This window comes from Drosophila sulfurigaster, chromosome X (assembly GCF_023558435.1).
Source record: "Drosophila sulfurigaster albostrigata strain 15112-1811.04 chromosome X, ASM2355843v2, whole genome shotgun sequence".
Taxonomy (NCBI): Eukaryota; Metazoa; Arthropoda; class Insecta; order Diptera; family Drosophilidae; genus Drosophila; species Drosophila sulfurigaster.
This window is the reverse complement of record NC_084885.1, coordinates 8,265,202-8,291,851: the sequence shown is the minus strand read 5'-3', so window position 1 is coordinate 8,291,851 and position 26,650 is coordinate 8,265,202. Positions and strand designations below refer to the sequence as shown.

The window sequence follows — 26,650 nt, the reverse complement described above, 5'->3', positions numbered from 1 at the left end:
CAACAAAAAAAAAAAGAACGTGGAACATTCAGTATCAGCGAAGGCAAACAAAACGCATGAAAAAAAGAGCTGAAAAATACAAAAAAAAAAAACAAAACAAAAACGAAGCTGAACACACACACACACTGGGAGCGCATGGCAACCCAAAGTGGAAGTGGCAAAGTGGCAGCCGCAGAAGCAGCCGCAAAAACCAAACTAGATGAGGGCCTGGGCCGTGGCAAGGAGTTTTGCGAGGAGACTCCAGAGTGTGTCGCCTTGTTTTATGAATACGCGGGCATTGTGTGGCAAGGCGACGAGGCGGAGCATAGGGCCGAAAAAAAAACAACAACAAAATAAAAACGATACCAGATACAACAGCCAACAGCAAACAGCTACGAGATACAGATACAGATACAAATGGAACTACAGATACAGATGCAGATACAGATACGGATAGAAGTGAAGCTACAGCATACAGGCGCAAATGTTTGAGAACTAAACAAGGAAATATTGACAAATAGATTAAAACTTATTAAGGCAGCAGAGGAGGCGCAGCAACTGTGGCAGCAACGAACGTTGCAGCGTGGCAGGCAACGCAGCGCAGTCGCTGCAAAAATGTCGCATGTCGCGTGGGGGCATGTGACATGTTGTCTCCGTCTGCTGCTGCTGTTGCTGGCAGTCGGCAAATGCGCGTGGTTTGTGCCACAACTAGCACAAGATACATTTACAGATACAGATACAAAGATACAAAGATACTTTGTGCGCAAGTGGTGCGAGAGGCCTGGGCCACAGGTTGAGGTAGGTCCGGTTGCTTGGTTTGGAGCCAACACTCATTGCCAATATTTATCATCAAATATGGTCGAAATCTATATTTAGACGCTGACGCTAAAACTGAAACTGAAGCTGAAGCTGAAGCTGACGCTCGTCGTCAACGTTGATCGAGGCGAATTGTGAATTGTGAATTGCGAATGAGAGCGTCTTTAGACTCCCTGCAAACACTGCCATCGATGATCGTCTTCAGCCTGACCTCGGATCTCGAATTCAACAACAAGATCGGCAACGTCGTTGGCTTTCTATTGAAACAGTTGTGGCAACAACAACTGCGAGTCTACATATCAATATTATTTTCGGTCGCCCACATGGCAAAACGATCGCAAAACTGATCGCACATAACAAACACGCACATACATATATGTATTTAGCTAAACACCAAATTATTTGCCACTTCCCATTGTGATTCATTGTGAGCAAACGATCTCAAGTGGGTGCCACACTCGTGTAGTTGTGGATCACTGGGGTAAGGTCCACATCGATCAATCGAACGATCGATCCACATTTCATAAACAAGTGTCTCAAACTCAAACCATAAACAAGTTTCAAATACCCCCCAAAAAAAAACTCAATATTTCAAATGTCTACTTAATATTTTGTATTTATTTGAAAGCTGATCATCCATAAGAATGTCTCGAAGCGCTGACATAATACCTGAACATTATTTTTATTCTGCAATAATTCTTTTTCGTCTACGTCTTCTCCACCTTCTTTTCGCAGTAATTTACATTGATTTCATTATTAGATTGTTAGCTTCTTTATTTGGTTTTATTATGAATTTCTTTGCCCTTTACTCGTCTTTCTTAGTTTTGTTTTTGCTATGCGCGCTTATCGCGTAAATTGATCGCTATAAACACGCTTTTAATGATAATACATAGCATAAATTTGTAGACACTTTCAAGTTGAGAATTTTATTCAAATTTTGTTACCTTTTGGAGATTACAATTTCTTTCAAGGTGTTTAAATAGATTTTAAAAAAAAAGAAACAATGAATTCAACTATATTTAAGCTTAATAAGAGTCAACTGCAAACGATCTTGATGCGTTGGAATAGTACATGAATAATTAGAGTTTATTACGGTAAATTTTTTCAAAGTAAACTGTTATTAAGGGTTCATTCATGTATAAAAGCCCATCCACGAAATTCTCTTAGATTCATTTTGTTAACATAAGGAAAAAATTATCATTTTGTTTATTACTATAGTTTATAATAATAAGATATGCAATACCATATAAATAAAAAAAAAACTTTTACCGAAACTTGTAAGGAATCCTATTTAAAAATGTAAAAAACTACATTTTGTTTATGACAAAAAGATATCAAAAAAAAAAAACCCAACGATTCTATGCAATAACATAACAAATAAAAATATGTTTATAGTAACAATTTTATGGGAAAAAGTAAAATATTAAATTTTGTTTATAACAAAAATGTTTTCTCGATAAAAAAAAAAAAAGAAAAATTGTGTTAAATTCTTCATTTTTAAACATTACATGATCTTATAAATCTTAAATAAATGACAAAGAGTAATTTAAAAAAATAATTCTATTAAATTTTTAATTTTTTCATCAATTTGTATGATCCTACGAATCTTGAATAAATTCACACAAATAGAGCTGTCAAATCAGGTTAAGTAAGTCTGTAAGATTAAAATCCAGAACAAACTGAAAATGATCTCACAGTGAAGCAGACAGAGGCAGAGCAAGAAAGAGAGAGTGATAGAGTATATGTTACAAGTTGGGATTATGTAGACACGTCCAGTGAGTCCACATGAGAAGCAAATCTCAAAGCAAATACAAACAGAAACAACAACAACAACAAACAACAAGAGCAACAGCAAACACACGCACAGTGGGAAATCTTACCTGACTGACCAGCGTAATGGGAACTATGAGGTCTAAAAAAAACTGATAAGACTGCCGAGCAAAGCAACGACGCTCTGTCTTCTATCTAAAGCTAATAAAGTATGACGCGACAACGATGTTAAATTGCATTTGAATGGGCATTAAGAGTGGCATTAGCTAATGGCTGGAAGTCGGGGCTATTGCCAGATAGAACCGATTGATATAGAAAACAAAAATGTGCTAATGGGAATCCACCAAAATTTTTCGCTGCTAACGATAAGCCAAATGCGTTGGCGTGTGCTAGAGAGAGAGAGATAGAGAGACGAAGCGGGGCTTATCTTGAATGCCAAAAAAGTAAATAAAACAATGCGTGTGTAAAGACAAGACGAGCGGGTGAACGGTAAAACGGGTGAGCGGGTGAACGGGCAAACATTAAACGGGTTGCAAAAAAAATTGCAAAAGCAACATACGAAATTACTTATCAAATGCTGTTTATCACACAGAACACAGGCATAGGAAATGACAAGAACTCTAAGAATTTGAGTGAATAAGGTGTGCGATAGAGAGCATGAATATGAGTGTGCATGTGTATGTGTCTGATCTCGTCGATGTGTAGTGAATGAATGAAAGAGAATGAGTGGGTGGCTGCAGGAGAGAAGACTGAGGCAGACTGAGGCTGGAGTGCGAAATGCCACGACGATTAGCAATTCGCTGTCATAACGCAAAACGCACGAAAAACGAAAACTAAAAAGCAGCAACAACAACAACAACAGCGGCGTGACCAATACAGGCGCAGGCTGTAAGGAACAGGCAAAGGTGCAATGCACGCAACGAAATGCAGAAGAGAGCGAGCGCGCAAAAAAAGAGCGCACACTTGTAAGAGAGCAAGCATGCGAAGTGAGCGTAAGTTCAAGTTGTGGGCGACAAAAAAAACACACACACACACGTCGTGCATTTTACCGGCAAATTAGCCAACGGGGGATGGCGAAAGGTGGGAGGCAACAGGCTGAAGGCTAAAGCTGAACTTGAACTTAATGTCCACAGAACAAAAAAATTGGGAAGAGAAAGACGCAAAAAATTTGAATTTTCGGTTTCTTATACACTTACACACACATTTAGCCACAGGCCAATTGTTGTCACTGTCGCAGCGTTGTCTCCTCTTCTGATGGTGTCTCGCTGCTCCAATTCGAATTGCACGCACTTTACACTTCACATCAATTCGCGTATCGCACTTTACTTCTTCTTCGTCACTGTTGTCGCCCTCTTGCTTTCAGCAAAATTGAATATGCTATTATTAATTGATTTATTTATGCGACACAGTTTACAAAATATAAAACAAAAAAATAATAGAAAAAATAAACAAATAATTAAACCGAAACAAATGATGCCGCAAAACTATTCGCAACGCACGACGACGTCGACGTCGACGTCAACATCAACGCTTCACACGCCACAACAGCAACTACTTTAGTCTTTAGATTAAACCGACAAAAAAAAAACAAATGCGTATTTAATCAATCAATAAACCGTAATTTAATAATCGCTCCGATTTCGTTTAGCCGGTGCAACTTGAACTCGCGACCGTTTCTCCGTTCGACTGCGAGAGAAAACTCTCAGCACGATCTTCGCGTTACAATTGCGCCAAACAGACTAATCTTGCCAAAAGCAATCGATGCCTCTATCGATAACATGCGCATGCACATGCCAACGTGCTATCGATATTTGGGAACTTGCGGCATTCACCACGAAATTCAATACCAAACAACGGTCGCTGACTTCTGCATAGTTAAATTATGTTTTATTGCAATCAAAAAACGCAATAAAATACAGTTTTTAATTCTAAGCAAATTTGTGGGTACTTTGACAATTTTCAGCTGGTGTCACAAAGTAACAAGCTTCTATTTCGATCGTCACTTATCGATAGTGTCATTGTTGCCATTCACAACGAAGTCTGGCGGTTAAATTCAAACTGAAATGTGGATAACGAAAGTAAAAATTCTTAAGCTTGCATTAAGTGAATGATTTATGTACTTCAAAGTTGGAACTGATTTAACAACAAAAAAAAAGATATATAATAATAAAATTGTCGCTTTCTTTCGGAATGTGACAAATACTTAATACTTGTATTTTTATTTGTACAATATTTGTCGTGCTTTGTGCGTATTTCTTGTGCTTTCGCCGCGATGCAATCAACGGAGATGCCACATTGATTACCTTGTCGCCGCTAAATGCAGCGTCATCGAGTTATAGAGAGAGATATGCGAAGCGGCAGGGGAAGGAGGGGGAGGAGGTGGAGAGATGGTCGGCCTAGGGTCGATTATGCAAGTGCCAAGTGCCCCAGCATAGAAAGTTCGTTAGGCGTAATAAACAATTCACGTCGTAAACTAGATTGTTTTTGTTTTTCTTGTTTCTTCTGTTTGTTTCTGTTTCTATTGTTGTTGCTGCTGCTGCTGCTTCTGCTGTTGTTGTTGTCGTTGTTGTTGTTGCGTGGATTACGCACGATTACTTTTAGTGGGTCAGCGGAGAAGCTCTAGACGCGAAGCTCCGGTGGATCATTAAAATCATTATCTACATTTTCACTTTTCGCTAAAACCAGAAATCAAAAATTGTTGTCACTCTTCCAAGCATTTATTGCTTTTAATTCCAGTTTTTGTATTTTGGGTTAAGAATTGTAATAAAATTTGTAAATTTCATAAATAGTGTAAACGGTTTTTTTCTAATTTTCGTATTTTGGGTTATGAATTATAATAAAATTTATTAATTTCATAAAAAATGCAAAGTGGTTTTTCCCATGCTTCCTTTTTAGATGATATTTCTTTAATTACATTATTAATCTATATATTAATTATTTTGTTTTATTATAAATTAAAGTAAATTTATAATATATAAAGTTTAATATTAGGAATTTACGCAAATCGACTTTTCTAAAAACTAAATATTATAATAATTTAATATTAACTTTACAACATTACAATTAAACGTCGTTCTGCTTAATTTTAAAATGGAATTAAAAAAAAAAATAAAATCCTTTAATATCTTAGATCGTCTATCAAATCTTCCCACAGCAAGTTCAGTTTGTTATGTAAACCCAGGTCCAGAGTATCCGGAAATTCCAACTCCAGACTTAAGTCCACCTTCGATTTTTTTTTTGTTGCTGCATTGTTAACAAAGAAACTCTTCGCTGACTTGTTAAAGAAATTATTCTTATTTGGCTCTTAATGCGGTCAGTTTCACAATCTTGATGAGCTTGTTCATCATTAAATGAACACAGTAAAAACTCACAATAACGAAAGCAGAGTTATATAACAAATACGTAAGTATAGTATTCAATTTCGCAAAGCCTTTTAACAACGTTTTAAATTAGTTTTTAATCATAGCTTGCATTAACTCATGCACTACACTAATTTTATAATATCCACTAATTTGCCTAACTATGTGAACTCAGCTTGTAAGCAAGCAAACTAGCTGAAACTTTGAATGAAGGCTGCTACAGCTCTTAGTTAATATATATATTAAAATCAGATTAATTATTTATATTTTAACATAGTCATACTTTAGTTGTTATAGAAAGAATTATTAAAATATACATTTTCAGCACGTCAACTATTAATGAAAACAAACTTGCATAAGCAAGTTTAGTTTAAAAAAGAAAGAACTAGTTTAGTTTGAAAACAAATTGTGGGGGTGTTGGAACCGATTTTAGTTGGCATCTTTAAGCTATATCTTAAGAAAAAAGTTTTCTGAACAAAAAAGTTTTAGAGTACTGACAGACGATTTTGATCTTACGAAATATCTTACAAAAAATTGTTGTGCAAAATTGTTGTTGCCATCAAGTATTTTTTTTTAGAAAAAATCCTACTGCTGGGACAACAAGTTGTAGCTTTCTTTCAGACGATTTTGGTTTAGATCTTAGTAGTATATCTTCAAAATAAAACTTTGTTAGTCTGATAACAAATTGTAGCTGATATATCTTTAGAAACATTTGTATAATTTGTAAATAAAAAGGTTTTCTCTTAGTTGCAGCCTATTTTGTCTAGAACAAAAATGCTATAATGTTGTTCCAGGCGATTTTGGTTTGGATCTTAGTACTATATCTTAAGAAAAATTGTTGTACAAAATTGTGGTTGCCTAAATTTTTTTTTTTTTGTTAATTCTAATATATTCTATTTCTTGGGTAAACAATTTGTAGCCTACTCAAAGACGATTTTGGGTTGGGTTTAAATACTATATTTTAAGAAAAATTTGTATACTTGGAATAGAAAGTTAAAGTTGTCATACAAAATACAAAATTGTTATGTTGTCTAAAGTTTTCTAGAGTTTACTGTTGTCCGAATCGGTTCACTGCAATGGGTGTTCACTGTACGCGCTGTCGTTCAGGGATTCTCTTGTCATCGTCATTGTCGCTGCAGTCGTCGTTGTCGTTATATCGTGTCGTCGATCTCATTCGCAAATTATCTTTGTTTGCGAAATTGTAATTGTTTTTCATGCACAATTCAAGCGCGCTTGTCAAGTGTGTTTTTTTGGTTTTTTGTTTAATGGTTTTTCTGTTTACTTTTCGAGTGCTGCGTCGTCGCCCCCAGTGGGGCGTGTTCTTTGTGTTTTTTATATTTTTGTTTTTTCTGCCCCAGTAGCTAAAAACATTGAACTATGCTGAGTCTGGAATCCGGTTACCAATTGCCTTCCCACTATTCCCCTCTTCGCTCTTTTCCACCTGCACTTCCTCACCCTTTAACTATCGTAGTTCGTTTGTCAGTAAATAAGTAGTTCGCTTTTCTCTTCAGTTTTTGTTTTATTATTATTACTATTTGTTGCTGCTGCTTTTGTTGAAACAATAAAGCATAGTTAAATACCACACAAAAACTGTTCAATTAGCAGTTTTCCACTGCACAATGAAATTGTTTCTGAAAAACCGAAACAAAAACGAAAACAAACATCGTCTTACAAAGGTTTCTGCATGCCGGGTCTTTTAAAATTCGCGGAGGTCATGTGAACCAGTTGAACAAAAAAAAAAAACAAAACAAAAACAATGTCAAACAATTTGACACACACTGCAAATATGGGGCGTGGCACTTGAGAAGGGGCGTGGTCCACACGCCAAACACTCGAGACGAGATTGAAAAAGTCGCTTAAGTTGCTGAACTTCAGAGTCGAGAGACTTTTTTTTTGGGTGTTTCTTAAAAATGCAGAACTAGTTCAAAGTCAAATTTTCAAAAGCTCAAAGTTTTCGAAATTTTTTTATTAATTTCAAATTATTTTCCGTCTGTCTGTCTGTCCGTTCTTAATCTTAGATCTCAGAGACTAAAATATATACATATGTATATATGTATATTTTGTTTGTCAAGTTTGTTTCAAATTTTTATCACTCCCATTTCCACACCTGACAATCTATGAGAAATCGAATAAGAAGTGTAATTTTGATGCTAGAACCGATTTCTGACTATCTGGTATATTTTGCACTCTCTACTATATCAATACTATATCAATATACCAAATATACCCTTTGGCGTATATTTGAGTATTTTCGTGGTATATTAATTTGGCATATTTTTAAAAGTAATGTATCGCCTTTCTGCTTTAGTGTTATTAAAACTAGGTTGCGGGTATTTCACAGTCGAGCACACTCGTCTGTAGCTTTCTTACCTATTTTATTTTGAATAAATAATGAATCTTGAATCTCTCGATTAGAGCTATGAATAAAGTATATATGTATATGAAGCTAAAGCCACGATACAATACTAAATACAGTATTCATGATGCCTGAAAATACATAACAGTTATTTAAAAAAACATTTTAGTATGACAAAACAAGTAAGAAAGTTACAGTCGAGTGTGTTCGACTGTGAGATACCCGCTACCCATTTTTAATAAAGGCAAAATATTGTGGTATCATTTTCAAAATATACCGAAAATACTATAAAAATACTAAAAATATACCAAATGGTATGTTTGGTATATCGATATAGTACACCATTCAAAATATACCATAGACTGCACAATATACCAAATTGTCGGCCAAAGCAACTCAGACCCATAGTAAGTAGGCGTTTTTGCCCATACAAAAGTATTTCTTTAATAACTTCCACAATTTTTATCTGATCGCAACCAATTATAACTACTATAGTAATTATTGTATATACCAAAATTCGCAACTCTAGCTTTAAAATTAGGCTTGTTATTCGATTTTTTTGATTTGCGGGGGCGGAATTGTGCGTGGCAAAAATTTGAAACAAACTTGATCTGCGTGCAAACATAACGAAAAAAATTATAGCTCTATCTCTTACAGTCTCTGAGATCCAGTGTTTCATACGGACGGACGGACGGACAGACGGACATGGCTATATCGTATCGGCTGTTAAAAAACATTTTAGTATGACAAAAAAAACGTATAATGATAATCTGACATATTTTGAGATCTATGGTATATTTAGTAAATTTTACTAAATTTATTATATTTTTATTGAAAATAGGTAGCGGGTATCTCAATAAATAGTGTCAGAGAATTACGCATATTGGTTTTCCATCTTCCTCTTTTTTATATGCAACTATTATGCATACTTCGCTACTCCTTAAATCGCTTTCAACTATTCTACATATTTTGTTCTCATTCTTTCTTTCCCTTCTCGCAATTTCAAATAAATGGAGTAAAGTACTTGCCCGGGTAATGCAGCTGCTTCCGTTGAGTCTATAATTATGCCAGGTGCCGGAGTTGGCCAATTAGCCAACAACACAACAACAACAACAACAACAAGAGAAAAAGAAACGAAAGAAAAGCAAACTTTGATAGCTGTCTCCGCTTTAAGGATCCTGGGAACTTGACCAGCTTTTTGCGGCCACAGCTGAAGCTGAAGCTGAACATGAAGAGATGGAGACGGAGATGGAGATGGAGATGAAGAAGTGGGCAACATAATTACAGGTTAGGTTTAATCTAATGGCCCAACAAAACACCTACAAATCATAAAGGGAGGCACAGTCGATGCTCCTCCTGCTTCGTTCTTCATTGTGCGGCTAATGGAATTTTAACGTCAAATGTCGTTTCGCATCCCTTCCCCCTCCACCTCTGTGCGTTAAATGTTGCTGACTGCTTGTCTCGGAATCCACATTGAATTAATGCAGGGGGAGAGAATTAAGGGAGATTGTGGCGCATGCTGCTAATGTGGCGCTTATTAGCGGGCGTGCAAAAGTTCACATCGCGTATACGCAGCGTAGTCGCCGTCGCTGTTGCTGTCGTTGCCTAATCCAGTGGAAACATCATTTTGAGCACCTGTTTAATTGCGTTAATCGCCCGGCAGCAAACATTACCGACATCCCCCAGCATAGATAGCTTCAAGTGCCTTATCACCACTGCAACCTACTGAACTCGCTCTCTCTCTCTCTCTCTCTCTCTCTCCCGCTCTCGCTCTCTGAAGGGAAAGCGGAAATGCTACTCACATTAGAATGTTAATTTGATGTCTCTGGCACACGCAGCTGGGGCACAAGCATCGACGTTTTGGGTCGTTAACCTTCAGTTTTTATGGCCATTTCACGACACGAAACAACACAACGATAGTTAGAGCCAAGTCCTGCCAAATGACCGCTTGAAACTAGCTCACCTGCTGCACTCTTAAAGCGCAATTGCTCAGCTATTTATTTGCTAGCTTCCGTTCAAGAAAAGTGCATAAAATCTATTTAGTTTTGGCAGCGTTCAAGGAGACATTTAAAAGATTAAAAGAAGAAGTATTAAAAGATTTTTCAGAGCTCAGAATTTGAAGATTTCTTAAAAAGGGAAGTTCTGTAGAATTTAAAGAAACCTTTTTTAAAATAGAACATGAACTAAAAATTTTTTCATTTTTATAATTTAGCATGCGATTTGGAACATTAATTAAGAAAAAGACAAAAATTTGAGAGAAAGAAGTTGTATCATAGTTGAAGAGATATTTATAAGGTTGAAAAAGAAAAGAAAAAGTTCTTAAGAAAAAAAATTAAAATTTGAGAAATTGCAGTAAACATTCGTAGTTTTATTATTTATAAAATAGAATAGTTTCTTTTGATATATTTTGTCATCTCCGCTTTTAAAGTAGAAAAGCGAGGAAATGATGACTTTGGTTGTAGGCTGAAAAATAAACGAATTGTAAGTGTAATACGCTCAAATCCAACTCATGATTTTATATAAACGGATAGACGAAAATCATTTTATGGCAACTGAATAGTTTCAGAATATGAAAACATAAATACACGGCTGTTGATCCCACAATCAAATCATGCGACGACAATTGTCCAGACTTCCATTTAACTTGGGCTTACTTTGATGTCCTCTCACCACGCCCACATCGTTAAAGTGGGCGGCAGCAACCACTGTGGCAGGCAGAAGGGAAAACAACCCCATAGAAAAGCGAAGGAATGTTGTAACCGAACAACAACATCAATAATGTTAAACATATTTCGCAATTTACTTAAACTTATAAATATTTAATTCATTATTAATTGTATTTCTTTATACAAATGGTTGCTTTAATATAAACATATAATTCATTATTAATTGTATTTCTTTATACAAATTAATAAATTGTTGCTTAACTTTATATAAATATCAAATGAAAATAGCTTAGATCTGTTTAATACAATTCGCGTTATAAAAATAAGCATTTCATACACTTTTTTAAGTATTTTACTTGATTTTTTTTCCTTTTTTTTAATTTATGTTAAACATAACATTTGAAATTCAATTGTGATTTCAGCAATTTAAATTTCTCTTAATTTACGATTTGCATTTTTTAATTGATGATCAGACAAATCTATTAATTAAATTCATATTCTCGTTCAAATTAAAATATCATAATTTACAATTTTCATAATGTAGAAATTTGTCTCAGTTAAATATAATAATAATATTTCAATATTTCACAATTCAAGGAAAATTATAAATTTTTAATATTCTGATTAACTTTTAGACACAAATTCATTTTGTTTCCTAAACTTTTGAGTCTAAAATTTCATGATTTAATAAGCCTTCAATATTTTTTTTATATTTACAAAAAAGTTAAACTGAAAACAACACAAGTTAAATAAATAAAGTTATTAATTGCATATTTCACAATTCACAAAATTCAATTGAATTCATTTGAAATAATATTTATTGCTGATATATTTTTGGAGTTCAGTTCATTTCTTTCCTATTGCATTTGTATAAACTTTTTCTTATTTTTCCTTAGCAAAGTTTTTTTCTATTGCAAAGTTCTCAATTCGTGTGCAGATAATAAACATTTGAAATAAGACAAATATTAAATATTAAATTTCTTCAAATATTTAAACTACAGTTTTTTCTATTGCAAAGTTTTCAATATTTGAAATAAATAAATTAAAAATTTCTCAAATATTTGAAATCCAAAAATAATATTAATGTTATTTTTTCTATTGCTTATCTTGAAATTCACTTGCATCATTATGTTTAATAAATGTTGTCCTATTTTCAATTTCTTAATTTAAAAGGAAAGATATTTATAAATTTTAAAGAACATAATCTGAGTATTGGCAAATTTTTCTATTGCTTATTTTGAGAGTTGCTTGCACATAATAATCCAAGAGCATTGTTTTCAATTATTATGTTTTTTCTATGCCATATTTTGAAAAGGACTAATATCAAAGAACTTAAAGTTTTTTTTTTTTCTAGACACATAATCTGAATATTTGCAAATATTTGAAATTATAATATTACAAATTTCAAAGAACTCAAAGCTTGCTTATTTCTTTACACATAATTTGAATATTTACAAATAAATTGTGAAATACACGAATATAAATATTTTCATGATACATTTTACAAAATGTGTACAAACATTGAATAACCTAAATGTCTAACTCTAGAAACAATCATGATCAGCGCTTACTTATATAGCATATAACGATAAAGTAGCAAAATTTGTTATAACATTAATGCATAAAACAATCATAATTTGTTGGGCGAGGAATTGGGTTCCAATTGTAGTCGGGTATTCAAATCCCGAACTAATTTTATTATATTTATTTTTAATAATGTTTTGCGAATTTCTTGGCGGCACCGCGCAACTTTCCAAGTCGTTCATATTTGGAAAATATGAAACGCAAACGCGAACGCAGCTCCTCCTGTATAACCAATGGGAAATGGGCAATGGCATAAGACCAATTCTTGAGCACCAATTGCGGTTCACAGTTCAGAGCACTGATCTCGGGAACGTAGCGCTCGGGAAAGATCGTTTCCTCGCGTTCGTCGGGCTGTTTGGACACCCGATGCGCATTGTGGGCGAACATCACCTCCCTGTAGATGTCGGTCATGTGGCGATAATACTTCGTCGACATCGTGCAACGTCCGCTCGGATCGCTGATGCGCCACACACGTTGCTCCCTCAACATGTGCTGGAAACTCAAGCGGCATTCGGTGACTGCAAAAGTGTGTGTGTGTGTGGAGTTTTATTAGCGGGAATCTTTAATATCAACATATGTTACTTATGGACAATTCTCTGGTGAAAATGTGGCTGACGTCTAAAGTGTCTAAAGTGAAATACAATATATCTCAAAACACTGAGTAAAGATAAATCTTACGGCTCTTGATTAGCATTTTAATTAAAACTAAGAATCATTTTGGAATTATTTTTCTGTTTTCAAGTTAATTTGCAAAAATGAACGAATTCATACGCAAACCTATATATAAACGAATTTATAACTTTTAGCATAAAACAGAAAAAAATCCTAAAATCAATCTTTGTTCGATACAAAAGCTAATCCTAAATTAAAAAGCTAATTTCTAAATTTCAGTTTATGATTCTTTCACTGTAAATAGCCAGAGAATTACCCATATACATCAATAAATTATATTTCCATGATTAATAATTGATTTAAGCAATGACATACAATAAGCAATAGATTTTGTGAGCAAAAAATTAAAGTCAACAAATAAGAAAGCTACAAACGAAAGTCTGTTCTGTGTTGTATTATTCTAAAATGTAACAAATTGATATACCACAAAAATACTAAACATATACCAAGGGATATATTTGGTATATTTATATTGTACTTTTTGGCATATGGTATATTCCAAAGTTAGAACAACATCGATATGCCAAATATGGCCTTCACTATATTTTATTATTTTTGAAGTTCATTAATTTGGTATATTTTATTTTATTTTATTTACCGTACTGTTTTACTCTTTTTCAAAATGAATAGAGCACTCTCAACTTTTTTACTTGCTTCAACTCTTTTTTTAATGCAATTGTATAGCGAAAGTATAATTTTCAAAAGGGATGCTATTTTGAATTGCACAACTCAAGTTTTTAACTCAAGTTTGTTCATGGAAAAAAAGTGATGATCAAATGAAATACTTTCATAGATAAACTTTTTATACCACCTCTATGACTCTGACTCTATAGTATATATTGAATATACCATCTGGCAAATCTTTTAGTATTTTTTGTGATATATTTTGGTATATTTGAAGAGCAATATCGCACCGTTTGGCTTTCATTAAAAATGGGTTGCGGGTATCTCACACTCGACAGTAGCTTTCTTACTTGTTGTTTGCTCAATCAGTTAAGTTGTGGCATTATCTGTGAACTTACCTGACGACCTCAGCTCCCTGGAGATACGTATCCAGGCGGCGCGTTTCTCGGCAGTGTTTGCGACGCTAAAGGCGCTGCGATGGCGACGCATTGATTCCGTCAACAGGAATCCATTGACGCTGGGCAATTGTCGATCGTCGTTGCCAATGAACTGTGCTAACTCGACAACCGGTTGCTTCGCTTCTGCTCCATCAACTTCCATTGGCTTTGGCTGGTCTGCCACATCCCCCCGTCAGTTTCGGGCTCTGCTCCTCTGGCAGCTGAACAACGAGATCGGCTTCGGTTTCCATTTCAGATTCCGTTTCCGACTCGTTCTCTGCCTCGGACTGCACATTGATCGCCTCGTGCAAATCGCCAACGAGCAAACGTTTCGCCTCCTCCGTCTCCCAGGGCATGGGATCCGAGATGCTGACCAGCGGTGGCATCTTGTGCCTGGCGGCGGAGCGTCGTTCATCGGCGTCGTCATCATCATCCTGGGGCTGCATCAATGCTTCGTACATGCTGCAACGTTTCACCTCCTCCATGAACTTGTTGTGCACAATATAATAATACGGATCGAGCGGATGGTAACGCACATTGACCAGGAACTTCAGTTGCTCCAGGGCATGCCACCAGTTCTGTGGCCAGGGATTCTCGATGCCCCGCTCCAGATCCTCCATGTAGGTCTTGAATGCAAACTTAAACATCGACCAAACATCCCGATGATTCACTTTGCACCCAAGCAGCGCAACAACGAACATCGTTCAAACATGAAATCCGATTAAATATCGCTCACAAAATCGCTTCGATTTAACTTAAGAATTAATGCCGGATGTCATATTTTTGTAGCTTTTGTTCTCTATCTCATTTAAAAAAAAAAAAAATATTACAAAATAAAGTTCTCAAAAAAAAAAAATTAACAAAAATTGTATATCGTTACAAAAAAAATTAGTATATTAAAAAAAAGGAAAGGTAAGGTATACAAAGGGGAAAAGTAATATGAAGAAAGGGAAACATTGCCTTTCTCTTTCTATCTCTCTCGCTCTAAAATTCTAAATTCATAACACTCATTCTTACAGCAATTTTGGGAGAAAATAGTTAAACTTTTTTTAAGATTTCCTGCAGCAAATATTCTATTTAACTTATAACACATTAATTTGAAAATTGTTGTTATTGAATCTTTTTCTGGTTCTCTCTCTGTCTCACTCTGCCTCAAGCATTAAAATATCTAACACTCAACAGAACTTTAACATTGAAACTTTTGTGTACGATTACTTATGGAAAATATTCGAATATCATTATGATATATTAATTTCTAAACTTCTGTTTTTGCCTCACTCTCTATTTCTCTCTCTCTCTCCCTCTTTGTCCCTCTATTACCATTAGCATTAAAATTTCTAACCTTAAGATTGTCACATTTAAGTTAGTTTTATAGGAAATTGAATTAAACTTTTGGACTCTTTTGAACTGTTGAAAATATTCTAATACAATTCTGATTTATTTATTTCTAAATTTCAGTTCTCTATTGATCAAAAATAAAAATCCCCAGCACTAATACGAACAATCTTTGATCTATTATAAAAGTAGCATAATCTGCACAGAATATAAAGCTGTTCTTTTTTCTAAGGAAATTAGTATTAAAATTAGTTGCACAAGTTATTTGGATCAAATCAAATTTACTGGATTTCCAACAAAGTCTACAACTTTTCGGATTTTCTAGATAACTCAAAACTCTTACTCACTTTGTGGAAAATTCTCCTTTGCCTCGCGCCAAACATCGTGACGCTCCTGCTCGGTAAACTCACGAGGCGGCCGCATCGAATTTGCCGACTCGCCGGGACGTGGACGACGGAGTTCCCAGTAGAGATGTTCGTAGCGCTTAAAATGTTGCATGAGAGCGGGCAATTCGTGTTTGTGCAGCATCCATTCGTATTTGCGTGCGATCTCATCGAATTTGCTGAACAGACGATGCGACTTCTCCCACACCTTGAGTGTGCTCTTAAACGGACGCATCAAGTCCACCATGGGCGCAATTTGTGGAAACAAATTGATGTTGTGCGACAAAAATGTCCAAATGCCGCGACAAATATCATCTACAAAAAGCAAAGATCGAAAATATCAGTCAAACAGAGCTCTACAATAATAACAAGCTAAGCTTCAATGTCGTTGATCATGTTAATTATTGTTTAAGTTCTTAAAAAGATTCTTTTATTCAGTTTATATGTGACTGATTGTAAAATGTTATTTAAGTAATCTAAAATCCGCTGGGAAATCGTTATTAGGTGTAATAAGGAGATATCTTCTATACTTTTCAATAAAATTAGTCATTGGTTTCTATCTTCGCTAAGCACTGGTTGAAGAACATGCTGTGATTTGTGTCTTGACTACACAAAAAAAGATAAAGCATACGAATTCAAATTTAGAGCCGAAATTTCAAGATAACCTTTTAAACTTGCATGGTGTTCAAAATGCAGCGTTCTTTTGCATTATATCGATCGATTTATATTGTTGTATGATTTATCTAAAAACCGTAGGAACATCGTTCTTAGGGAATTTAAGTATTTTAAGTGAGATTAATTTTTCTATAATTTTCAATGAAATTAACAAAAAAATGTTTGAAAGCTGTCATTGGTTTGTTTAAAATTAAAGCTAGTGAAACGTTAGCATAATGTTGATATATATTTCAAAGGAGGCATTGGTTTGTATCTTCGCTAAGTACTGGTTGAAGTGCATACTTGTGGGTTGTGTCTTGACTTAACATAAAGAACAAAGAAATAGCTCGTTTATCATACCGATTTGAATTGAAAATAAAAGCTATTGAAAAACTAGCTGTCATTGATTTATATGATTTGAGTTTCAACTTAACAAAAAGAGCAAAGAAATTAAAGAAATGTCAGCTTACCTGGGAGATGAAACTTTTTGGCTAACTGCGACCAGAGATCGTTGATTTTGTTGGTCAAATGCGGCTCCTTGCTGTGCAACTGTGGCACGGCCATCACTTCGCGTATGAAGAGCGCAGTGCGCGACATATTGAAATTCGCCTGGATCGGCACATTGTTGCCCGTCACATGCAACATGCGTCCATTCGATGGGCAATCACGGAACTCCACACGCAACAATTGTGCAGCTGGTGTTGAATTTGCTGCTGACGCAGAACTCGACGAAGTGGCAACCGAATTCGTATTCGACTTGCTTTTGTTGTTGGTGTTAGTAATTTTTATGGGATTGTTGCTGATGGAACGTATGCTAATCGAATTGCTGGCGCTGTTGGTGTGTATGCTGATGCTGCCGCTAGACGAACGTATGTTGAAAAAGTTCCCCGAGTTGTTGCGAGAGGCCAAAAAGTTGCTGATGGAGTTACTGCTGCTGCTGCTAGAGTTGTTGCTGGTGTTGTTGTTGGTATTGTTGCTGGTGATGTTACTGGAGTTGATGCTGATGATGTTGCTGGTACTCTTGCTGGTGTTGTTGTTTGTGTTGTTGCTGTTATTCTCTGCTGTGTTGCGCTGCACTGTGGCAATGGTTAATGTTGTCCCAATCGGAATTACAGTTTTCTTTGCTATTGATGTTGCTGTTGCACTCGAAGCGGATGTGGTTGCAGCTGCTACTGCTGTTGCTGCTGATTCGTTCTTCATTGCTGTTACTGTTGTTGATCCAATCGTTGCCGTTGGCCACATTCGGCTGGTGGGCATAGGCACTTTGTCATTGCGCACCGTCAGAGATTTGGGCGATTTTTTAGACAAATAAGTCACAATGCCAGGCTCATTAATGTTGTTGCTGTCGCTGCAGTTCAATTTGTTGTCACTGTTCGCGTTGCTGTCGCCACTCGAGTTGCTGTTGTTGTTGTTGTTCGCCTTGTCGCTGCCAGGCGGAAAGAGACTGCTGTTGGGCACAACTGAGATAATGGAAGTGCTGGGAGGAGCAACTGCAACTGCAACTGGAACTGCAACTGCCTCGTTTGTTGCCGGCGGCAACACGCTAATGTCGGCATCGATGCGCGGCAGCACAAAGCTCGTTGTGGAGCTGCAATTGGAGCTAATGCTATGATTGCTGTTCTCATTGCTGCAGCCATTATCACTGCCGCCCGTCGATGTGGTCGCTGTTGACGTCTTGCTGCTCATGGGATACACAATGGCCAGGGGCAACGGTGGCACCGGCTCACCCGCAGCCAATCCCTTGGGTCCATCATCGTTCTCCGTCGCCAGCTCGTCGCTCATTGCCTCTGGCAGCGTCTGCAACGGTGGCGACGACGATGGCTGGGCACGTTTGCGACCGGGACGCGCTTGTCGTGTGAATTGCTGTTTGTACATCGCTGAAATGATGTTCTCGAAGAACCATTTGTCCTGCAGCTGATATCCCACCTTGCGCATCTCGGACAGCTCGCGATAGAAGTGCCGCAACACCAGCCACGTCACTTCGCACCGCTGATGACTCGCATTCTGCACTTGAGCCGCGACGCTCAGCCAGAGCTCCTCGTAACGCGGCGGCTTCTCTTCGCTGTGCTGATAATCCTCCACCATTTGGGTGAGTTCGGGCACCGTATAGAGCACTTGGATGAGACACATGACGCTGCGAAAATGCTCGATGGGATCGTGCCACGCAGTTCGCAAATATAGCGACAATTTGCAAACGCTGCCCATTTGCTCGGGCACATGGGGCTCGAGGAATTCCAAAAGTTCGCTGAGACGCGAACGTGTTGTCGTGTTGTTGTTGTGTTGCTGCAGCAATTCCCATTCGTAGCGTATTTGCAATTGCAGCCAGCTCTTCATCAGTTTGGTGGCCTTTTCGTGCAGCTCATTCGAGATGGCGCCCCAGATGAGACCGCGATGCCGATGATTCCAATACGCGGCATGCCGCACATCATACAGCTGCGGATAAGCACGCACAGCATCGATCAGACGCAACTGTTCTGCGTTCAGTTTATAGTACTCAATGGCCACCTTGTCCACATCGATAATAATCGCAGGTTGTGGCGCCACAATGGTCACCTCATCATCATCATCATTGTCGTCGTGAGCGATGTCGTTGCTGGTCTGTTGATGCTCTGGCCTCTGACGTTGCAGCGGCATCCTGGCCACGTGGGGATACAGGAAAAGCATCTGCTCCTCATGCAGCAGCGAGGCGTAACGTTTGCCAATGCAATGGCGACGACGACGTCGCTGCACATGTCGCTGATAACGATGCCTCAACTCGGCCCAAAGGCTCATGCAATTGCTCGACTCTTTGCCCACTTTGTTGGCAATCAGTTGCCACAACAGCTCCTTGTATGCATCATCCTTGAAGCGCAGATGTCGACTATTATACAGTGCCGGTTGTTCACTCACCAGCTGGATGAGCAAACGTTCCGTTTCAAAGGCCGCAGCATTCTTTCCACAATGCACAGGCTTCGGCTTGGGTTTGTCGTTTGTTGTGCCGGGTTCGCTTTTAATGCTGCTCAAATCGCTTGCAACCTCCATCAACAGCTCAGGCGGCGGCTTCACATCTACAAAAGTAACGTGTATGTAAGAGATTTATACGGTACTTAATCACTGCACTCACCTGGCAACTCCAGCATCATCTCGCCACAACAAAATACTAGATGATCGGAGTTGTCTGCGTTTCCCCAATTTCAAGTGTTGTTCAATTTAACATATTTGCTGCTGCTTGCACTTTCCACACAGCACAATTATTTGTTTAATTCTATCTAGTTTTAATTTCTAATTAATGCATTTTGTTAATTGTTTTGTTGATCTACTATTGCTTAATTGTGTCGCGTTTGTTGAACAAACTTCGTTCACCAGAATCTTAGAGCTGCACAAAATATCGTATCAAGCGATTATTCAAATGACAAATATCGATGTATTTGCTACTGCAAATTACAAATTATTTAATCCACATTTCTATGCAATCTAATTTTTGTAATGTCTAAAAAAAATCATTAAATCATTACACAATTTATAAGCTTATATAATTTACTTAAATATAAAATTACAACCTACTTTTCATTTTCTATGCGATAGTTGTTAACCTCAGCTGTTATCGATAGCTGTTGCACTGTTGCATTTGGTGCCGAGCCAAGAGCACAACAGCTGTTTCAACCACTCGTTGCGCCTTCGCTCACAATTTAGTACGGCAACTCTAAACTTGAAATACGCAATTGATTGGCAACTCTCTCTAAATACTTTAAATACGCAATTATAAATAGTTTACGAATTGTTATGTTGTCAAGCGGTTTATACACAAATTCACTTAATGAGTCGTTTGTTTTCGCTTTAATTTTTACTTAGTTAACAGATTAATTATTTTAATGTTTCTTGACTGTCATCTGCAGCGCCTTGTGAGATTTATGTTAGCCACTGTTCTCTTTGATCGAGAGAGTCTCGAATAGTCATTAAAAGTATGACCGCATCGGCACTAAAATCAAAATATACCGTCCCATTTCAAAAATATACTATGTATATTGGAAAATATACTGTTTATATTAGAAAAATTACTATTTATCTTAAACATATACCGAAACGTATATGCGTTAAGATAGCTCCGCATTTTAGTGCCTACTATTCATACAAAAAAAATTGGATGTCAAAGCTTCTCTTTTTATATAGTTTTACATCTAATATTTAGTTCTAGCCAAAAATCAAGAATATCCAATTTTGATGAGAATTGGCCTACAACAAAGCTGCCGAAAGTTATAGGCATTAATCGACAACATTAATTTTTTTCAAAACTTTTTTTATGGGGGTTGCGGTGAGGTTATTATACATTTTCCCAATTATTTCTACAACACCTCTAGGAAAATTGTTTATATTTTATGAAAAGATTCTTAAATCTATACTCTACAACCTTTTGTTAGCCGCTTTGTCCATCGAGACTTCAAATCCAACAAATTAGACTAAACTTCAATTCCCGAATTTCGCAATCAAGAAATTAGTGCATAAATATTGCATAAATTTTGACAAACATGGATTGAATAGAAAGATAATTTAATCTTTTACCCAACTGCATTCACATTTTTTTTTATTTAGGAATGATCATTGTTCAAAAAGGAAAAAATAAAAAATGCTGTTACATCCGATATTTTTTAATTGATAGTTGGTGATGGTTGTTGTCACGCACGATACTTTCTCCTCTTTCGATAACATTACAGTTAGCAACGCCGATAAGCGTTGCTTGGCATATTTATCGACTGTCCATTAACAAAACAAATGAATCAGCTGCTCGCAAATAATGTTTGGCTACCAAAGGCGGCGTCGTCGGAAGTTTAGCATAAAACTTAATCAACATATATTATATTTTATAATAAGTTAAGCTCCGCAACGAGTTCCCACTAAGAAGCTGTGATGAATTTCGAGCAAGACAAGGAGAGTCAGCAATTCTTCGATAAGATGCACAGGTGAGCAAATTACTCTTTTGTTGACGAAGTTAGCCCGAGTATTATTAACTTCTTCTAAACAGCTGCAATTATTATTTTAAAATGTTTTTTTTTTAAGTATTCAAAATGCACAGCTAAAAATTCTCTGTTATGGTAAAAAATTATGCGATCACAAAATTTTACTATAACTTTTTGTTAAAGCCTCATCTCATCTTTCGGTAAACAATTCGGTTTCTGAATATAAATATTTTCATTTGGGGGAAATGGGGAATCACCGTTTCTTGTTTGATTAGTTTGCCAGTGATCAGACCGCAAGATCACAGATTAAATATATAAAATGTGACCAAAAAATTCAAACCGCACACTTTTTGCTATATTTGGTATATTGACATACTATTTAAATTTAAATGTACCATAGAGTACACAATATACCAGATTGTTAACCAAGGCAACTAAGACCCGACTACACAAGTCTTTTTTTGCCAAAAGAACTTTCTAATGACTTCTTAAATATCTTCTACAATTTTTATACATTTACTTGAGGCGCAAAAATATAATAACCTTTTACTCTTTGGGTAGCTTATATGAAACAACAGAAAACTTCTTTTTACAAATACGAAAGTGCCATTTTTGATCCTAGTAAAGAACTAGGTTGGGTTAAAGCAGTCCTTGTCCAATTTTCGATTTCAATATGGAAATAGCTTGGGTTAAACAGTACCTGATTCGATTTTTAAAGTTAATAAGAAAATAGATTGCGTTAATCGAATACTTTTGCCATTTTTGACCTTAGTAAGGAACTAGATTGGGTTAAAGCAGTCCTCATCCGATTTTTGACCTCAATAACGAACTAAGATAGGTTAATCAATTTCTGATCCTATTTTTGAGTCTAATACGGAACTAGCTTGGGTTAAAACAGTCTTGATCTCATTTTTGACTTCAATAAGGATCAAGGTTGGGTTAAACGAGCTCTCATCCCTTTTTTGACCCTCATAAGGAACTAGCTTCGGTTAAACAACTTCTAATATAATTTCCTTCCTTTTGTTTTCCCAGCTCTCGAGGTACGCGTAATTTGCAACAAATATTCGAAGACGACGACAGACCGCTGCAAAGCGAAAGCAATAATTTGCGCTATCAACCAACACAACAAAAGTCACAAACAGCCCCAACAACAGCAACAACAACAACGACAACTGCCAACAGCAATCGGAACAATAAGAAATCAACAACAACAGCTGAGCCAAAGTGGAGCACTCTGGTGGCCAAAGTAGCCAATGGCTACAACGGCAACGAAAGTGTGGGACGTGTGGGCGTGGCACTCTCACGCAACGTCGTCGGTGCCGCGAAGCTGGTCATCTACAAGTCACGCAGCCAACTGCTCAGCTCACTGCTGCTGACCAAATCGACGACATCGTCGTCGCCAGGCGAAGGCGCCTCCCGACTGCTAATGCGTGCCTCTTATATGCAGTTCTACGATGATGAGCAGCGCTTCTGGAGTCTACGCTTCGAGGCCGCCGTCGATGAGGCGGAATTCACCGATGCGCTGATCAGTTTGGGACTGTCCATCGATCAGAAGCAGCCTGAAAAGGCGCAACAGAATGCTAAAGAAGAGCAGCAGGCTAGCACATCATCAGCAGCATCGACAGCAGCATCGACAGCAGCATCGACAGCAGCGTCAGCAGCAGGTACTCCAAGATCGTTTCAACGTTTCAAGGAGTTCGAGGCGAGCAGCTGCGATAGCGACAGCGAATCAACGCAATCCAACGAGGAGAACATCTTGACAATGCGGACGCCGACGCCGAGTAAAGCGCTCATTCCAGTGGCAGCAACAACTTCATCAGCAGCACCAAGCAGCGGCAACAAACTGGAGGCATATTTGCATGAGCAGCGTGCCAATGGCGAAGCGATGGACAGGAAAATGGACACACTACTTCAGGCCATGTGTCGCCTCACAGCAGCCAATCACAGCACCAGCAGCAGCAACAGCGTTGTCAGTGATTCCGCCTCAACAGTGAAGATTGAGTCGGTCAACGATGTCGCTGACAACGACAACGAGGATGAGCTGCTGGAGCTGGAGCAGAAACTATTGGACTATAAGAAACAGAATCGTGTACTCGCCAAGAGTCTAAAGCAACGCGAACAAGAGATGATGGAGTTGCGTGCCTCAACTTGTAATTTGTGCGACAAAATGCGGAATCAAAACAACGAGCTAAAGAAGCAAAATAGAACTTTAATCGCAACGTTGGCGGACAAGATGAAGAGCGATGATCAGCATGATGATGATGATGCAGCAGGGAATGTTAGTTGTTTGCAGTGTGACAAGCATCTGAAGAGGATCAGAGAACTGGAGCAGCGTGTTCAGTTGCTGCAGGCGGTTGCCTTGGATTATTCCAAGGACATCAAAAGCAGCAGCAACTCGTCAGGGCTTCTCTAATTATTGTATTATCTTTTTGTATTTCCTATTCATTATTATTTTCGTTTCGGTTTTGTTATAGTTCGAAGCTTACCAAAATTTGAACCCGTTTTTTTTTTGTGCATTCCACACACTAATAGCATAAATAAATAATCTAAAATTTGCATTTGTATATTGTTTTTGTTATTTCTATTGATCTCGTTTCTATGTCATTTGATTTCCTGTGTGTAAAGTGTGCTGAAATAGCTGAACAAATAAATTATCTATTCAAAACTTGTAATATTAACTGCCATCACTAAACTTATTTTGTATATACAAATCCAACCACTTGTTAAAACAAATTTACAAAAATTTAGTGTATAGTGTACGAAAAAGCAATAAATAATTAAATTAGTTTTAGACAGTTTTTTTACTGCTTAAAGAAAAACCCCAACAGATCTGCCAAGAAGATCTTTTTAGACATATAACATATAGTAATGGGTGACCAGCTGAAAAATATCTGTGTAAAGATCTTTTTAAACATATCATATATTGTAAAAAAGAATATAAGAAAAACGGAAAGATCATCATAAAGTTGAGGAAAGTTAAAGTAAGTTTTCCCTTAATTAAATGGGAAATATAGATATAAAAAACAAACATTAAACATATAATATATAGTAATAAGAGTGATGAAGATGTGCAGCTTAAAAAGCGCATCTCACTCTACAGAAAATCATAAAACAATGTCAGGAATAACAGAATAAGTAGTAAAGGAAATAATTGGCATAAGATGATCATAAAGTTAAGGATAGTTCAAGTTAGTTGGTTTCCCTAATTAAGTGGGTATTAGGGGATCTTATGCTATAGCTTCATCGATTCCTTTCCTAGTCTATTCATCCTTTTTTCCTGATATTCTTTTATGAACTCTTATAGAACTCATTTTAGATATAAAAAAAACGATTTGTTGTACAAACTAATTTGTTGTATTTTCTTTATGCAAAAATCATAAAACAGGAGTTTTATCTTAAAACACTAAGAGAAGTCTAATGTCGAGTTGTTGTTGTTGTGGTTGTTGATGTTGTTTGTTGCATAGAACTCTTTGCTACTTTGGATGCGGAAGAGACACGAGCAGAGCAGAGGATTTGGATAAGGATCTTGGATGACGGGAGATGCAAAAGGAAGTGCTCGCTGCTGCTGCTTGCTGTTTGTGAATTATCGTTTCGTCTAATAAACACTAGCCTAAAGAGTTTGGGAGTCCAAAAGTGTAGCTTTAGTAGGTGCTGCTATCGCTGAGGCTGCTGAGGTAACTGCTGGTGCCTGCTGCTCCCCCCGCTTTGGAGGCGGATGCGGCATTTGAGGCGCCGCCACCGCTGACACGATGACGTCGACGCTTCGCCTTTGGCTTCTTGCGACGCGGAGCAGCGGCTTCCGCTTTGCGCTTGTATTTGCCCAAACGCTTCTTTTTGCGTCCATATTCATCCGATTCGCTGGTGCTCGACTCTTCATTGTCGCTGGAATCGCTGCTTGAATCATCATCCGACGATGAATCGCTGTCAGATGACGAGGATGACGATGATGAGGCAGTTGATGAGGCAGTTGTTGACGATGACGAGCTGCTGTCGTCGTCGTCATCGTCATCGTCATCGGAGGACGAAGAGGAGGAGCTACTTGTGCGGCGACGTTTTGATTTCTTGCTGCTGCTGCTGCTGCTCTTGTGATTGTTGTTGCTGCTGCTGCTGCTCTTCTTTTTTTTGTTTTTGTGTTTCTTTGCAATGCGTTTGCTTGTTGTTGTCGCCAGTTTGTTGATGTCCTTCGCGCTGCTCTTCTTGTGCTTCTTACTCTTTTTCTTGCGCTTCTTGTGTCGCTCCGTTTTTGTTTGTTTCCTATCTGCTGTTGTTGCTGATCTATCGTTGTTACTCTTCTTGCTTGCTTTGTTGTTCTTATCTGTCTTACTCTCTTTGCTTGCTGTTGTTGTTGTTGTTGTCGTCGTTGTCGCAGCTGCGACGTCGACGCCGCTGCCGCCGCTTTTCAGCTCCTGAGCGCGCAGCTCGGTTAGCGGCGTCAAATAATCAAGCTCCGAATCGGAACTTGTGCTCTCCACATCCAGCAATATCTCTTTGTTTGGATCCACCTGTGTGTATGCATAATAAATAATAAAACACAACATGTTAGATTTTCTGCTTTCTCTTCTTCTTCATCATCTGCTTCTGCTTCTGCTTCTCGCACATCAAACAGAAACAGCGAAAAAAGAAGGAGAACGAACAACACTTCTTACCTTGAGAAAATTGCGGCATTGATAGGTCAGGTGACCAGCGTAGCCGCATTTTTTGCACGCCGCTCGCAGCGTATCCTTGTTGGAGTTGGCCAGCGGAAAGTTCATGGCTTGTCCCTTTGATTTTCTGCTAAGCGGTTTTCTTACTTTTTTCAATTACCAGTTGACCATTAATTGACGTGATTGCGGCGCTGCAGCAGCGCTCAGGGCTCTCAGTCTGGTCTGCTCTAACCACCACACGGCAACGTCGACGGCAGCGGCTGTTGTTTTTGTTGCCTCTGTTGTTGTCGTTGTCAATACGATGCGGCGTTTATCGATAGCGTTATCGATTAGACGATTATTCAAAATATGCAGCACAAAAACATGTTCACACTGCCAGCCCACAAAAATCGTTTGCAACCTTTTTTTTTTAAATTATATTAGACAATAAAAGGTATA

At 37.5% G+C, this 26,650-nt stretch overlaps 4 protein-coding genes across 5 annotated transcripts in view; 1 reads left to right on the top strand and 3 right to left on the bottom strand.

The window, feature by feature from the left end:
• Window positions 1-4,282, bottom strand: part of LOC133849417 (protein sprint) — a 137,678-nt gene extending 133,396 nt beyond the window's left edge. The window contains exon 1 of one of the 2 annotated variants that reach the window (XM_062285477.1): window positions 3,762-4,282. The gene's annotated coding sequence lies outside the window, so the exon portion shown is untranslated. The remainder of the gene's footprint in view (window positions 1-3,761) is intronic. The other variant, XM_062285478.1, reaches the window with a different exon arrangement.
• Window positions 4,283-12,582: 8,300 nt separating this feature from the next.
• Window positions 12,583-19,990, bottom strand: LOC133847750 (uncharacterized). Its single transcript, XM_062282951.1, is given in 6 exon segments — window positions 12,583-13,048; window positions 14,225-14,428; window positions 14,430-14,933; window positions 15,946-16,296; window positions 17,106-19,682; window positions 19,739-19,990. Coding segments are annotated over 6 exon segments (4,047 nt in total). The 5' UTR covers window positions 19,758-19,990; the 3' UTR covers window positions 12,583-12,656.
• Window positions 19,991-21,379: 1,389 nt separating this feature from the next.
• Window positions 21,380-24,316, top strand: LOC133848322 (uncharacterized). The gene is made up of 2 exons (XM_062283825.1): window positions 21,380-21,572; window positions 22,602-24,316. The coding sequence occupies exons 1-2, from the start codon at window positions 21,520-21,522 to the stop codon at window positions 23,980-23,982; spliced, it is 1,434 nt and encodes a 477-aa protein (XP_062139809.1). The 5' UTR covers window positions 21,380-21,519; the 3' UTR covers window positions 23,983-24,316.
• A 584-nt stretch (window positions 24,317-24,900) lies between these two features.
• Window positions 24,901-26,501, bottom strand: LOC133848221 (osteocalcin 2). Its single transcript, XM_062283702.1, has 2 exons — window positions 26,216-26,501; window positions 24,901-26,071 (listed from the first exon to the last, which is right to left on the bottom strand). Exons 1-2 carry the CDS (start codon window positions 26,318-26,320, stop codon window positions 25,211-25,213), a joined length of 966 nt encoding a protein of 321 aa, XP_062139686.1. The 5' UTR covers window positions 26,321-26,501; the 3' UTR covers window positions 24,901-25,210.
• Between the last annotated feature and the right edge of the window lie 149 nt (window positions 26,502-26,650).